Source organism: Cajanus cajan, chromosome 4 (assembly GCF_000230855.2).
Source record: "Cajanus cajan strain Asha chromosome 4, NIPB_CcT2T_4, whole genome shotgun sequence".
NCBI classification, from domain to species: Eukaryota; Viridiplantae; Streptophyta; class Magnoliopsida; order Fabales; family Fabaceae; genus Cajanus; species Cajanus cajan.
The window spans coordinates 9,974,543-9,989,484 of NC_138520.1; the positions used below are offsets into that span (position 1 = coordinate 9,974,543).

General features: G+C 32.2%; 1 protein-coding gene across 1 annotated transcript in view; it reads right to left on the reverse strand.

Moving 5' to 3' along the window:
• Positions 1-12,177: 12,177 nt before the first annotated feature.
• Positions 12,178-14,942, reverse strand: part of LOC109795936 (protein RRP6-like 2) — a 28,175-nt gene continuing 25,410 nt past the window's right edge. Inside the window, exons 12-14 of the mRNA XM_020355502.3 lie at positions 13,590-13,874; positions 13,383-13,478; positions 12,178-12,553 (exon numbers count right to left, since the gene is read on the reverse strand). Of these exons, the coding sequence (XP_020211091.1) occupies positions 12,266-12,553; positions 13,383-13,478; positions 13,590-13,874 (669 nt within the window). The 3' untranslated portion in view covers positions 12,178-12,265. The remainder of the gene's footprint in view (positions 12,554-13,382; positions 13,479-13,589; positions 13,875-14,942) is intronic.

Below are 14,942 nucleotides of genomic sequence, written 5' to 3' on the forward strand. Positions count from 1 at the left end.
TCTCCTTACTCTCATTATCTTGTTTTAATAATGAATATTGAAGCACATTCTTGAAAGTCTTTTAAAAGTTCTTGATAGTCTAAAATAAAGGATTTGATATTTGTATTAGCTTATGAGATAATTTTCCTAAAGATCAAGAAATTCCTTTTCAAAAACAAGATGTCAAGTAGTATTATTTGAATTCATAAACAAGGGGTAAAACAATTTTGTTGTGCATTTAAAGATTTTAAACATCAATTCAATCCCTTCTTTGAAGTCTAGGACTTTACACACTTTGATGTTGTTCTTTCGGCATTCCATTTTGTTGTTGTGTTATTATCACAAACACTACCTAATATGCTTAATCACATGCAAAAACACACACAACCAATATATTTTATTGACTATCGAGTCATTATTAACTAGTAAATCAATTATTTTAACTTATTGAGCCGAACAGTTAGAAACATGTGCTTTTTGAGATCATATATTTTTATATAAAGATTAAAATTCAAAATATTTTAAAAGACCAAAGTGATCATTTATCTTTAAAATAGTTTAATTTATTTTACAATAATTCATATTATTCATAAATCATTATTGTGATGGACCAACTGTCTAACTTTTTATATTATTCTCTTTTTTTTTTATAGCTTTTTCTTCCTTTATGTTTTTGAAATTTTAACATATTTAAGGACATGAAAAGAATGACCGAAGAGTTAAACTAATAAATATTTTTCAAAATAAGTTTTATCTAACTAGATTATTTTCTGTTTGTTAAACTATAATGTTAAAACTCGGTTTGAACCCGGACCAGACAAACCTTTTATTTCTCAAGACTTTGGGCTGGTGCATGTTGTTAGTTGAACTTCTAATAAAATGTTAAATAAGTTAAAAAGTGGGCAACAAGAGTCAACCGGTGGTCACTAAGATGGAGGACATGTTAGTGGTCACTAAGATGGAGGACATGTTATACCACTGCACCATATTGGCCTATCAATGTATGTTAGCTCTCTATAATCCAATTCAATTATATTTTATATGATTTTACATTTTGAAGGAATAACAAATATCAAACCAATTTTTTTAATTGATATAAATTATTTTTTATAGTATATGTTTAATTTAAAATTTTAACTTAACTATATTATATTAATCATATATTTAATTATATTATATAAAATATGTTGTGTACTTTTTGAGAGATTTTAAAGTTATTATATGAATTTTATGAAATTTCTAGGTATGAAATATGTATGCATACATATTTTTAAAAATCATATGGTTCAATTAGTAATTATTTAGTTTAACTTTTGATTCACTGACCTAATATTATGTCTGATTTGATAACTAATCCAATTTTAAAAATATTGAATTACATATTACTTTTTTATTGTTGTTGTAATGTCTTAATTTTTAGATAATAATATTCTCAATATTATTAGTATACTCTTCTTAAAATAGTAATTAAAAATTTTAGTTATTATAATATATATATATATATATATATATATATATATATATAATAGAGAATAAGTACAATATTTTCACAATATATATATTAAATTTTTATTACAACATTTTTAGTGAAATAAAATTATAAAATATTTATTTCTAATTATATAATTATTATGATCTGATTAATAAAATAGAATCATCTAATATTTATAATTTTATTATTATTATTATTTTAAATCAAACTCTTAAATTTTAGTTAGTATATTTAAAACAAATAGATAAAAAACTAGTGTTTTATTTCTAAACTATATATATATATATATATATATATTATATATATCCAATTATATTATAAATATTATTACATACGAAAAATAACTTATTATAAATTTATATGATGTTATAGACATATAAAATAAAATGGTTCGGTGGTTTGAATGGTTATGTATAAGAACTACAAGTTCTAGGTCATAGGTTCAAGTCTTACCATGACCTTATATATTTTTATATATATTAGAATAATTAAATAAATTACAAAAACTTGCATAATTAAATTAAACAACAAAAGATAAAGGTGACATGGTGAATATGTGTAGAGTATATTTAATTACAAAAACTTGCATAATTAAATTAAACAACAAAAGATAAAGGTGACGAGGGGCATTACACCCCTTATAAATAGTAGCACCCGTTTGAATATTCGAAGCAACAGTGAGTTTATCTCTTTAAAATTTTATACTACTATATTTATTCATTTATGTTATTTTTTTTATGTATATTTATTTAGTGAGGTGTCCCTAACCTCATTTATTTACTTGACCTATGATTATTTTTATCCATAATAATTATTAAGATGTTCATATTTTATATTGTTTAATTATTTTATAATGATGATCATTGTCATTTACTTGATTGGTGCTCTTTAATATATTCCTTTACGTAAATGTTATTTATTTAAAACTTAAATAATAATAAATACTCCAATTTATTTAGCGTGATTGTTTTTATGATTAGCTATAATATAATTTTGTTAAAATATCTTTGACTCGTTTTAAAGATAAATATTATTTTATAGTCATAGAAGATAAAATTTAAATTATTTGTAGCTGGAAGTTTGACCTTGGGGATTTAAATGAGTAAGGAGTTAAGATTAAAAATCAAATTGATATTATAATACTCATTTATCCTGACTAGTCACTGCAAGTGTAATTCAAATTTTTATATGTATATTTTCTAATATTAACTATTGTTATGCATATTATGTGATTATAAATATTTCTTTGAAAATTGTTCTCACTCCTTATTTTTCTTGTTTAAAATATTTAATTAAATATGAAAAATAGATGGATCTACCAATCGTACCAAGCCCTTTCACTTTCGTTATTACTGTAGTTTTTCTGGGTACCAATTGGGCTATGGACGCATCTGCAAATGCCGTTACATTTCAGGGGATAGGATTACCGACTTTTTGTATTTTCACCAACCCAGCAAAATCCCGTTATCATAGATGGCCAAATAGTAGTCATTTTTTATCTACCTCCAACCAATCATGTTAACCCAATAGTGAACTTATATCAACCCGATATGTAAATATCATATAATTAGTGTAGGAAATAAGTAGATTATAAGTATGTACATTATTGTAAATATTTTTTTTGTTTAATATATGATGCAAATATAAAGTGCTATATGTAAGCGAGTGTATGAAAAATAAAATTTTGTTTTATGTATAATAATATTAATTATATAAAGTATATTATTATTACATACGTATAATATTGAAATTAATATTCACAGGACTAGACGGTTACAGTTGTCTTTTTAAAATAACATTTGAAAGTATAAGTAAGAATCTTAATAATAAAATTTTATGAAATTATTGTAAATTTTTTTATAACAAGTTCAATTCTAATCAGTAAAAAATAATAATAAAATATTTATATATTAATATACTCTTCTTTAGGAATGTAAGATAACTAGGTTGGACTGGATTTAGATGGATCTGTTATCCAATTCGATAAAAAATTTGCTGTTATCCAATTCGATAAAAATTTAATGGGTTAGGTTGCAATTGAGTTTATGCATTTTTTTTTAAATTCAATCAAATCCAACCTTATTACGAATAAGTATGATTGAGTTGAGTCAATTGGGTTAGCAAATTTAATTAATTTATTTTTTTGTAAAATATTAAGGATATATGTAAATTATTTTATATTTTGCTACAAATGTAAAGTTATCAACCTATAAATCACATAATGATACAAACTAAATTTTAAAATAAATTTGTTCATTTGTTACATTGTTATCAATTCAAACAAAAAACATTAATATAGAATAAATTTTAAAATAAATGTTATATTGTTACCATACTATCAACCCAAAAACACAAAAGTTGTTACTAAGTAAGAGTGATAGTGAGTGTTATCTTGAACAAGCAACCATTCAAACACTAACTTATTATTATTGTTGTTGTTATTATTATTATGACTTATTTGGGTTGGGCAATAAGTCAAACAAACAAAGTTAATCACTTGATCCATACAATGTCAAATTTTGATCGAATCGGATAGGATTTGACTCAAATACTTAAAAAGTTGATCTAATTGAGTCAGTTTGAATTAGTTCAGATTCTCATACCCGCTTACAACCTATAATTTTTTATCTTTTAAATACCTCTAATTATTGTTAACTATTTTTTAAATATGAATACCGCACATTAATTACACAAATACATCTAATATTTACTTTAAACTTTTTAAAAGCAATCCAAGGGCATTGTAAGAAAATAAAATTTGTATGAATTTTTTATATTTTCCACGCACTTCAATTCTTTAAAATTGTCATTTTAATATTTTTATAATTATTTGAAATATCAAAATATGCATTATGCTAATATTAATATTTGTTGTGATGTTGATTGAATTTTTTTAAACAAAGAAAAACAAAATGAAACTACAAATGAAGGAATCTAACACTCATTACATTAGCTAACAACAAGCCCTTAACTAGCGCAGACACATGAGTGGCCATTTGAAGAGACTCTCTCTAACTCAAACCTATCTTAAGATAAAAAATCTGCACACTAATTATCCTCCCGTAAAGAATGTAAGAACTTCACTTTTCAACGTCTTTGTCTCATCTCCACAATAACAACTATTACAGTGTCGTATCTATAAAATGGATCTAGATCACCATTAATGAGGGACAAAGAATATAAGGAATTTGAGATACAAATGATATCTTTACACATAATCCTAAAACCAGCTAGACCAAGACAACCAAATAGCATTGTCGTCCACATGAATTGCCACTTGAGACTCTTGAGGCAAAACACAAGAGACTCGTCTCTTTTCCCACACAGCCTGTTGGTTATGACTAGGAATCTTATCAAATGCAACACTCATAACATCATTCAAAATATTCACTTGATGAAGGACTACATAGATGGGTCTAGCTGAACTCCTCTTCAATATAGGATTTCCAAATATGCCATAAGGAAGTAAACATGAGAATCCCATGCATAACGTAAGCTTCATTTAGAACCTTTGGCCAATCCCCTGGGACACTAGGAAGATACAAGGGCCTGCCACACTGCACAAGCCACCCCACAACCAAAGAAAAGATGAGACAAGTTGATACATGCAATCCAAAGGAACAAGGCCCAGATGAGGAGTTCAATACATCTAGGCCCAAACGTGAAAGGAAACGACCCAATTGGCTTAAAAATTATTTAAAAATATATATATATATATAGTTGCTGGCAGCCCCTTTGTTAGCTTGGTTCCTAATATAGCCGTTTGAAATCCTTGTTTTGCTGCTTCGTATGTTTAAGTGTTTTTCTTTTAACCGTTAGAATAATTTAGTCTATTTTATCCTTTTACTTTTAATATCATATTTGTATTTAAGGGACCTTTGGTCTTTTATGAATGGAAGAAGAAATTATTCAGTAGCTTATAGTTTTTTTCTCAGTTTTATCAACTAGCATTTCTATTGAATCGTACTGGATAAGAGAAAATCTTATCATTGGTGCTTTCAAATTTTCTCATGCCTCCTAAATCCACTAAGGACATGGAAGAAGCTCTCCATGCCTTAAATGAAAAGCTCTCAGCTTTTCAACTTCAGCAGGATTCACGACATGAACAACTCCAAATGTCCCTGGAGAATCGTTATGAGGCGCTTACAGGAGCTATTCATGGTTTATTAGAAAAAGTTCATACTATTCCAGCTCCAGCTCCTCGTTTCCCGGACACACCCCCAAATACAAACCTTTCCTTTAACCATACTCCACCGCCTACCTCTTGTCCTTTTCCTCCTCCTCCACCCGTATACAACGTTGCACCTGATGGCTCTATTCATTATCAAACTCCTCCTCCACATTCAAATGTTCAATTCTATTCACCTTCCTTACCACCACCACCGCCACCTTTTCCGCCTCCTGCCACTATCCGACCGCCCAAAATACAGTTGTTACCCTTTGATGGTTCTGAACCATTAGACTGGATTTTTCAAGCCGACCATTTTTTTTCTTTTTATCAAATACCTCACGAGCAACGTATCCATATGGTGTCTTTCTATATGAAAGGTGAAGCCTTATCATGGTTCAAATGGATGCATCAAAATCAACAACTTCACGATTGGGAATCTTTTATCCAAGCAATAGAGGCTCGCTTTGGACCATCTTCTTATCAAAATCATGAAGCGGAACTTCTCAAACTCAAACAAACTTCTACTGTTGCGGAATTTCAACAACGTTTTGAGAAATTATCCAACCGTGTTTTTGGTCTATCGCCGGTTACATTGCGTAATTGTTTTATTTCTGGTCTTACCCCAGCTATCCAACGTGAATTAGCAATCTTACGACCTGTTACAGTTCACCAAGCAATGGGTCTTGCTCGTCTCGTGGAAGACAAGTTACGAGATTCTAAACCCAAATTTTCTTCTCGGTTTTCCCCTCCAACAAACACCGATATCCCTTCTTCTGTGCCGCATCCTTCTTCATCATCTCACACAACACCCACACCCTCTTTACCCATAAAAAATTGTCCAATGCCCAAATGCAAGATCGTCGTAGTAAGGGTCTTTGTTACAACTATGACGAAAATTTTTACCCAGGTCATAAATGCACCCAAACACAATTTCTCTTACTTCTCACAGAGGAGGAATCCCATATTGTCGACCAACCATCAACTCCTTGTGAGGATATCAACACTATGCTTATTGAAAATCAACCACTTCCTATACATTTACAACTTTCCCCACAAGCACTAACCGGTCAACCTTCCCCTCAGACATTGCGATTTAAAGGCTCTATTGATGGGCTTGGTGTCACTATTCTCATCGACACTGGTAGCTCCCATAACATCATGCAACCCCGAATTGCCCATCAACGCCAACTCTCAATTACTCCTATCCCAACTTTCCCAGTTATGGTGGGTAATGGTGCTCATATTTTCTGCTCCGGTTTATGCTCTAATGTGCCTATCACAATCCAAAAACATACATTCTAGGTTCCAGTTTATTTGCTTCCTATACAAGGGGCCGATATCGTATTGGGCATCGAATGGTTACGCACCTTAGGGCCCATTGTCTCTGATTTTTCAATTCCATGCATGACATTCACCCACCAACAATCATCAATTACTCTCACTGGTGAACCGCCTAACCTTCGTAACACTTCTTGTCAACAACTTTGCCACCTTTTTCACATGGATGCTATTGATTCTTTACATCTTTTATCCTTCCATCCTATTTCCCAACCACCCCCAGAACCAAGTCAACAAATTTTATCTCACCCTGATCCACAGATACAAACCCTTCTCCACAAATTCAATTCCATATTTGCCAAACCCACTTGCTTACCACCCCCTCGTTTACATGACCATCATATTAATATTTTTCCCAACTCTAATCCTGTCAATGTTAAACCGTACCGATACCCACATGCTCATAAAGATGCCATGACTCTCATCATCCATGAATTACTTCAAACTGGTCTCATACGTCCTAGCACCGGTCCTTTTTCCTCACATGTTCTATTAGTTCGAAAAAAAGATGGAACGTGGCGATTTTGCGCTGACTATAGAGCTCTAAATGCTATCACTATCAAAGATCGCTTTCCTATCCCAACCATTGATGAACTTTTAGACGAACTAGGAGGAGCCACTATCTTTTCTAAGATTGACCTACGCTCCGGCTATCATCAAATTCGTGTTCACCCTGATGACATACACAAAACAGCTTTTCGCACTTGGGATGGTCATTATGAGTTCCTAGTAATGCCTTTTGGGCTTACTAATGCACCTTCAACATTTCAAAATGCCATGAATGACCTATTGCGACCATATTTAAGGCGTTTTGTTTTAGTTTTCTTTGATGATATCTTGGTTTTTAGTTCTTCTGTACGTGATCATTTACATCATTTACAAATTGTTTTCCAATTATTACAGGATAACAAGTTTTATGCTAAAGCAGCTAAATGCGTGTTTGCTGTTCCTACAATTCAGTATTTGGGTCATGTTTTATCTGCTACAGGCGTTGAACCTGATCCTGAGAAGTTATCCGCCATAGCACATTGGCCCACTCCTACATCTCTCACCACACTCAGGGTTTTTTTGGGATTAACGGGTTTTTATCGTCGTTTTATACGACATTATGCATCCCTCGCAGCGCCTCTCACAGATTTATTAAAACTTACTTCTTTTGTTTGGAATTTACAGGCTGAACAAGCATTTTCAACATTGAAGGATGCCATCACTAAGACTCCTGTCTTGCACCTCCCAGATTTTACAAAAGATTTTGACATCACTACGGATGCTTCTTCCGTGGCAGTAGGCGCTGTGCTCTCCCAAGATCAACATCCCATTGCATTCTTTAGTAAGAAACTTTGTTCTAAGATGCAACAAGAATCTGTTTATGTTCGAGAGATGCACACAGTGACTGAATCTGTAAAAAAATGGAGACAATATCTTATTGGCCGACATTTCAAGATTTTCAAAGATCAAAAAAACCTTAAATATTTTTTGACTCAAGCGTATCACACGCCCGAACAACAACGTTGGGCTACTAAACTTCAAGGCTTCAATTTTGATATTATCTACAAACCTGGTAAGGAGAACCTTGTGGCAGATGCTTTATCACGTTGTCACCAAGATAACCTTCCAAGTGTTATTCTTCATGCCTTCTCCACAACTGTTCCTTGCATTTTTTAGGATCTCCGAACTTTTTACACCAGCAATGCAGGCTCCGAACTCATCAAGGAAAAAATTGCATCATCAGATCATCTATTTACTATTCAACAAGGACTTTTGTATTATCGAGGAAAGATCTTTGTACCTGACTGCCAGTCCATGCGCTCCAACCTTCTTCATGAGTTCCATTCTACACCCCTTGCTGGTCGTTCCGATGTCAAACCCACGCTTGCCCGAATTTCGGCCTCCTTCTCTTGGCCTCATCTTCGCAAGCATGTTCAAGCCTTTATTGCCGCATGTAAAACCTGTCAACAACATAAATCACCCTTGTTAGCTAAACAAGGTCTCCTACAACCACTACTCGTTCCACATCAAGCTTGGGAAGACATAAGTATGGATTTTGTTACTCACCTGCCCTCCTCTGCTCGTCACACAGTCATATGGGTCATTGTGGATCGTCTCACTAAATACAGTCACTTCATTGCTCTGCCTTCTTCCTTCACTGCTGCCAACCTCGCCCAACGCTTTGAGGTGGAAATAGTTCGCTTACATGGTGTCCCTAAAAGTATTGTATCTGACCGCGATCCCATTTTTCTCAGCAATCTCTGGCGAGAGATTTTTAGGCTCCAAGGTACCACTTTGAAATTTTCTACCGCTTACCATCCAGAAACGGACGGCCAGACTGAGGTCGTCAACCGCTGTCTTCAATCATACCTGCGTTGCTTTGCCGGAGACCATCCCAACCACTGGTTCAACCATCTTCACCTAGTCGAATGGTGGTACAACACATCTTGGCACTCATCCATAAAAATGAGCCCGTTTAAAGCTTTATACGGCCGCAATCCACCTTCCATACTCCATTATCATCAACAACACACTCATCTTTCGACGATCGGGTCTACTCTCCTTCAAAAACAAAGCATCCTTACTCAGTTAAAAAAGAACCTTCATCGGTCCCGTCAAATCATGCAAACTCAAGCTAATAAGAAGCGAACAAACATCACCTTTTTACCGAATGAATGGGTTTGGCTGCGTTTACATCCTTACCGACAACACTCAATTACTTGCCACCGTTCGCAAAAGTTAGCTCCCAAGTTCTATGGACCATTTCAAATTGTTCGTCGTATTGGTGAAGTTGCGTATGAGCTTGCTCTTCCATCTTCGTCGCGTATCCATAATGTCTTTCATATTTCCTTGCTGCGACGCTTCATCGGTGATCCTCCACAAGCAACACCGTCTCTTCTGTCTCATTTATTTTCTGGTCCTAAGGAAGATACTTCTGAACCATCCCTCTCAGTTCCCAACACTTCACTTCCCTCTTCACTTAATACTTCCACCACATCTACCTTCATAAATGACGTGCCAGCTGGATCCTCCCATTTAAATTCCACCGTTGATAATTCCTTGATCCATGCCTCACCTTCTCCTATTAAATCACCACCGTTCTCTACAAGCACACTTCCAACCAATTCATTAAATGCCACGTCCACTCACCTCGACACTACTCCAGATACTTCCAACGGCTTTGAGGACAAAGCCAATTCTGATGGGGCGAGTATTGGTACATGCAATCCAAAGGAACAAGGCCCAGATGAGGAGTTCAATACATCTAGGCCCAAACGTGAAAGGAAACGACCCAATTGGCTTAAAAATTATATTTTAAAAAATATATATATATAGTTGCTGGCAGCCCCTTTGTTAGCTTGGTTCCTAATATAGCCGCTTGAAATCCTTGTTTTGCTGCTTCGTATGTTTAAGTGTTTTTCTTTTAACCGTTAGAATAATTTAGTCTATTTTATCCTTTTGCTTTTAATATCATATTTGTATTTAAGGGACCTTTGGTCTTTTATGAATGGAAGAAGAAATTATTCAGTAGCTTATAGTTTTTTTCTCAGTTTTATCAACTAGCATTTCTATTGAATCTAACTGAATCTAACTGAATAAGAGAAAATCTTATCACAAGTCTTTAACTGCGAATCCACATTTGCTACACACAACATCCTACATCAGATTACGAGCTTGTAGAAACAACCAAGAAGGTAGAGTATTATGACAAACCTGCCAAAGGAAAATTTTAATATTCTTAGATGTAGGAACCTTCCAAATCCAATGCCAAAATACCGTGTTCATATCATAAATGTTTCCATTAACCACTTGTAACCTACCTTCACCAAATACTTTACAGAAATGCAGCTACATCACGTCATAACATCAGGAAGAGCATGATGGAGAATCATTGAAAGTCTCGATCTTATGTTGAATATCAAAGTTTAAAAGAATGAGTTATATACATTGCCAATATAAATATAAAACCTTTATAGAGTCACACCATAAATATTCACCATACAACTATATTATATTAATTAATGAGATGATACATTAAAAATTAAACCTTACTAAATGTTTGTATAAAAGAAATTTACATATATTTGCGTCTTCTCATATATGTCAATTTTATTTAGTGAAACCTCATCTTTTAATTAAAAATAAAAGAGAAAATTTAAATAATAATAAAAAAAGAAGTTATAGAATTTTGGTGATGGAGAATTTCATTTGAGAAAATTTGAGTAAATTCTCGGATCTAGCTCTTTTAAAATAAGAAAATTATACTTTAAAAAATAAAATATAATAATAACCATCGGAATTAATATTATAATAAATTTTAGATTTTATTTTACAAAAATTTGATTTAATTATAAATTTTAATTATAAATTTTATAATTAATAATTTTCACTTTAGAAAATTGAAGGCCAAAAATCTCACATTAGAAAAATTTGCTTCCTATTCATGCTGAAAGTTCGTATAAATAAAATTATTTTTGTGGAAAATAATGCATTTATCTTTTAATAAAGTGTGTATATATATATATATATATATATATATATATATATATATATATAATTTTATCACATCTTTTTATAGAAAAAAAAAATACAGGTAAAACTTCCGTATTTTAACAACTTGTTTTTCTATAAACGAAAATATACCTATCAAGATCAAACTTGTATGAAATTTAGATTTTTGATTTTAATGGCTAAAGGAACATAGTTGATTTTCATTTAGATCAACTAGTATTCAAAGACGCTGTTAATGGCAACACCTGGTTTTCTTTGTACATAAATCATAATGATCTAATCTACTTTCAGTTAATCGCCCGAAGGTTGCACTTCGACCTCAGATGCTGGAAATACCCACATTTACCTTGCAGCAATTATTTTGTCAAATCACTTGTGTGTTCCCTACGCTTTACGGTTGATCTTTTCAGTTTGCTAATTAGTCACGTTACTCCACTTTGGGAAGATGCATTATCTTCATATTATCCAAAACAAACTTGTTTCCTTGTCATCTTTAGTTGTCTCTACCACAGGTTTTAGTTGTGTAGTAAATTTCATAGATATTCATGAGATCAAAAATATCTCTAAATATCTTTTTTTTTTTTTTATAAAAAAAACTTCCTGTTTTGTTATTCGTTATTATTATTTTTTAAGCATAGTCATTTACCTTATAAAAAGGGAGAATAGGAAATGTACAAAATACACAATTAATATACAATTTCCTTTTTTTTTTTTTTCCAACTAGTTTGATTGAGAACATGTTTCGAAGTTTGATGGCAACTCTGACTGCGACATTGGCTCATTGTTCATCTTCTTTTCCTGGGCACAAGAGAATTCTCCCCCGGCTGATTGTTGGAGTTTTCTAGCTTATTCTGTAGCATATCCTCCGAGTCTGAATCAGAGCACACCATTACAATCCCACAGGGTCTGGAAGCAGAAACTGAACCTGAAACGGGTTTCTGGGTGTCTGATATTTTAGATGCTACACTTGGAGTTTCTACAACTACTTTTGACTTCTCACTGTTGCCCAAAAACAAGTGGGATGGAACATTGACTGATGATTTAATCTTTTCTAGCTTGATCTCTTCCTTGCCCTAAGAACCAACCCACAAAGTAGTCTTGAAATAATTGCACAGAAATAGTAGTTCAAATATAAATATAGAAGGAAGTGTAATCGTGCATACATCATTAGATTATTGAGAACGAACAAGTTATATCAGCTATGGTCTCACCAAAAGCTGACGTGCCCGTTTAGATTAGCTTAATTAGGGGTAATTTTTTGTATTTTGGCTTGTTAAGAAAAAATATCCAAAACAATAATACGAATAAGATTTAATTGCACTTTTTAGTCCTCTGAAAATTGTAATGGTATAAAATTTTGGTCTTAGGTTCTACTTGCCAATTGGGATCACTTCAAGCTTTCTCTCATTTACAATCAGGTTTCTCTCCCGATTTCATTTACAAATTGGACATGATATGTCAGCAAGTAAATGCAGTGTACCACTACCGGCTAAAAATCATAGAATATTTTAACTACAATAACCCAAGCTCTGACTCTATTGACCTAATTGTTGTGGTTGCTTGTGGACAAATAATTGTTTTTATGACAATCATGAATAAGAAATGTTTTTCCCTTATGAGCAAAATTAATCACTTAAATAAATAAAAACAGGATGGAAACCTGATTGAAAATGGGGAAAAACTTGGGGGGACCCAATTGGTACAATTAGAACTTAAGAGACCAAAATCCCAATCCTGATACCTTGAGAGCTAAAAATGCAATTAAACATAAAAACAATAATTTCACAGAAATAAGCTTTTAAACATACTAAATTGAAAATGACAGCCAGAAAGGAAAAGCAACCAGTTTACAACCCTATTGCAACAGACACATTCTCTGAAATGTTTATGACAAAAGCTCACCTTTTTATTACGATCACGCTTCCATTCTGAAGCAGAATTGTCCAGCAGTGCAGCATCAAAAGCGCCAGTGGGCATTTTTGTCACCTCTCCATTGGCCTATCAACCAATTAGCTATGATTAGATAGATTGCGAAAACATTGAAATAGCTTCTCTTTTTATCCATGTTGGAATAGCATTGAAATAAATGAGACTTTATGCTTTTACAACCTTCGCTGTAGTGCGTGCAATTACATTTGCATCATCCTTATTCTTCTCTGGAATAGTGAGCCTGACCCTTGGTAGATCTGAAGTGAGACTAACGGATTTAAGTTTTCCTTGTCCATCTTTATCTTGATGCTGAAAAGTTTCCTCCTCCAGGTCAGAAGATAACAGACCAACTTCCGAGATATCAACACGGGTGTCATTCTCAATTCCAATGTTTCCTGTTGTTGCACATCCAACTAGCGTCTGAGGTACTTCAGTTCCATCCTTAACAGGTACTACATTTGACAACTGTATCATGATCGTACACAATTTATCAAGAAGTCAAAAACCAATAACTATAACCAAATAGAAAATCATAAAATATCTACTTAGAAAGTAGATTGGGCACCTAACAGTTAGACAACAACTAATTCCCAGAAAATAAGGAGCAGACAACTTTAAAATGTTCTAAAAGCACTTATAGTGTGTGGATTTGCTTAATTTTAAAAGGATATTTTTTTACAAACTATCACAATAAGATTTTGATAATAAGCTAATTTTAACAAGTAAAAAACCAGTAACTAAAACCATAAAAAAAATCATAAAATATATACTTAGAAAGCAGTTTGGGCACCAAACAATTAGACAAGAATTAATCCCAGAAAATAGGGAGCAGACAATTTTAAAATATTCTAAAAATGGTTAATCAGAATGTGTGTGGATTTGCTTAATTTTATAAGGGATTGTTTTTTACAAACTATCTCAATAAAATTCTGATTATAGGTTATTTTGAACACAAGGAAAAATGATAAAGAGAATAAATACCTATTTGATTAAATGTTAGGAAGTATCAAGGACTAATATCATACATTTTAAAACAAGGTTTAAATACCTATTTGATTCTTATAATTTCATTAACTTTTAGTTTCTATAATTAAAACATTTCATTTTAGTTCCTAAATATATCATTTTTGTTTCCTTTTAGTCCCTTTAGTTTTATGAACTTTACTTTTTAATTCTTATAGAAAATAGACAACAGAAACTAAAAAAAATAATAAAAAAATGGTATGTATAAGAACTAAAATATAATGCTTTTAACTATAGGGACTAAGAAGTAAAGTTTATGAACTATAAGGACCAGATGGGTATTTAAACTTTAAAACAACAAAATTCAGCATTCATAGATTTGATCAGATTTTAAAGACATAATCCACAATTGATTATGGTCAAAGACTTGCATTCTCTTCTTATCTTAGTAAGATAACAGACAGCAGCCAACAGTTTGATGTGGCAAGTCACATTAACCCAGTTCATTTTTTTATCACTAATAATTAAGAATAAGTACAGAAGATAAATTACTTAGAATAGTTCACATTT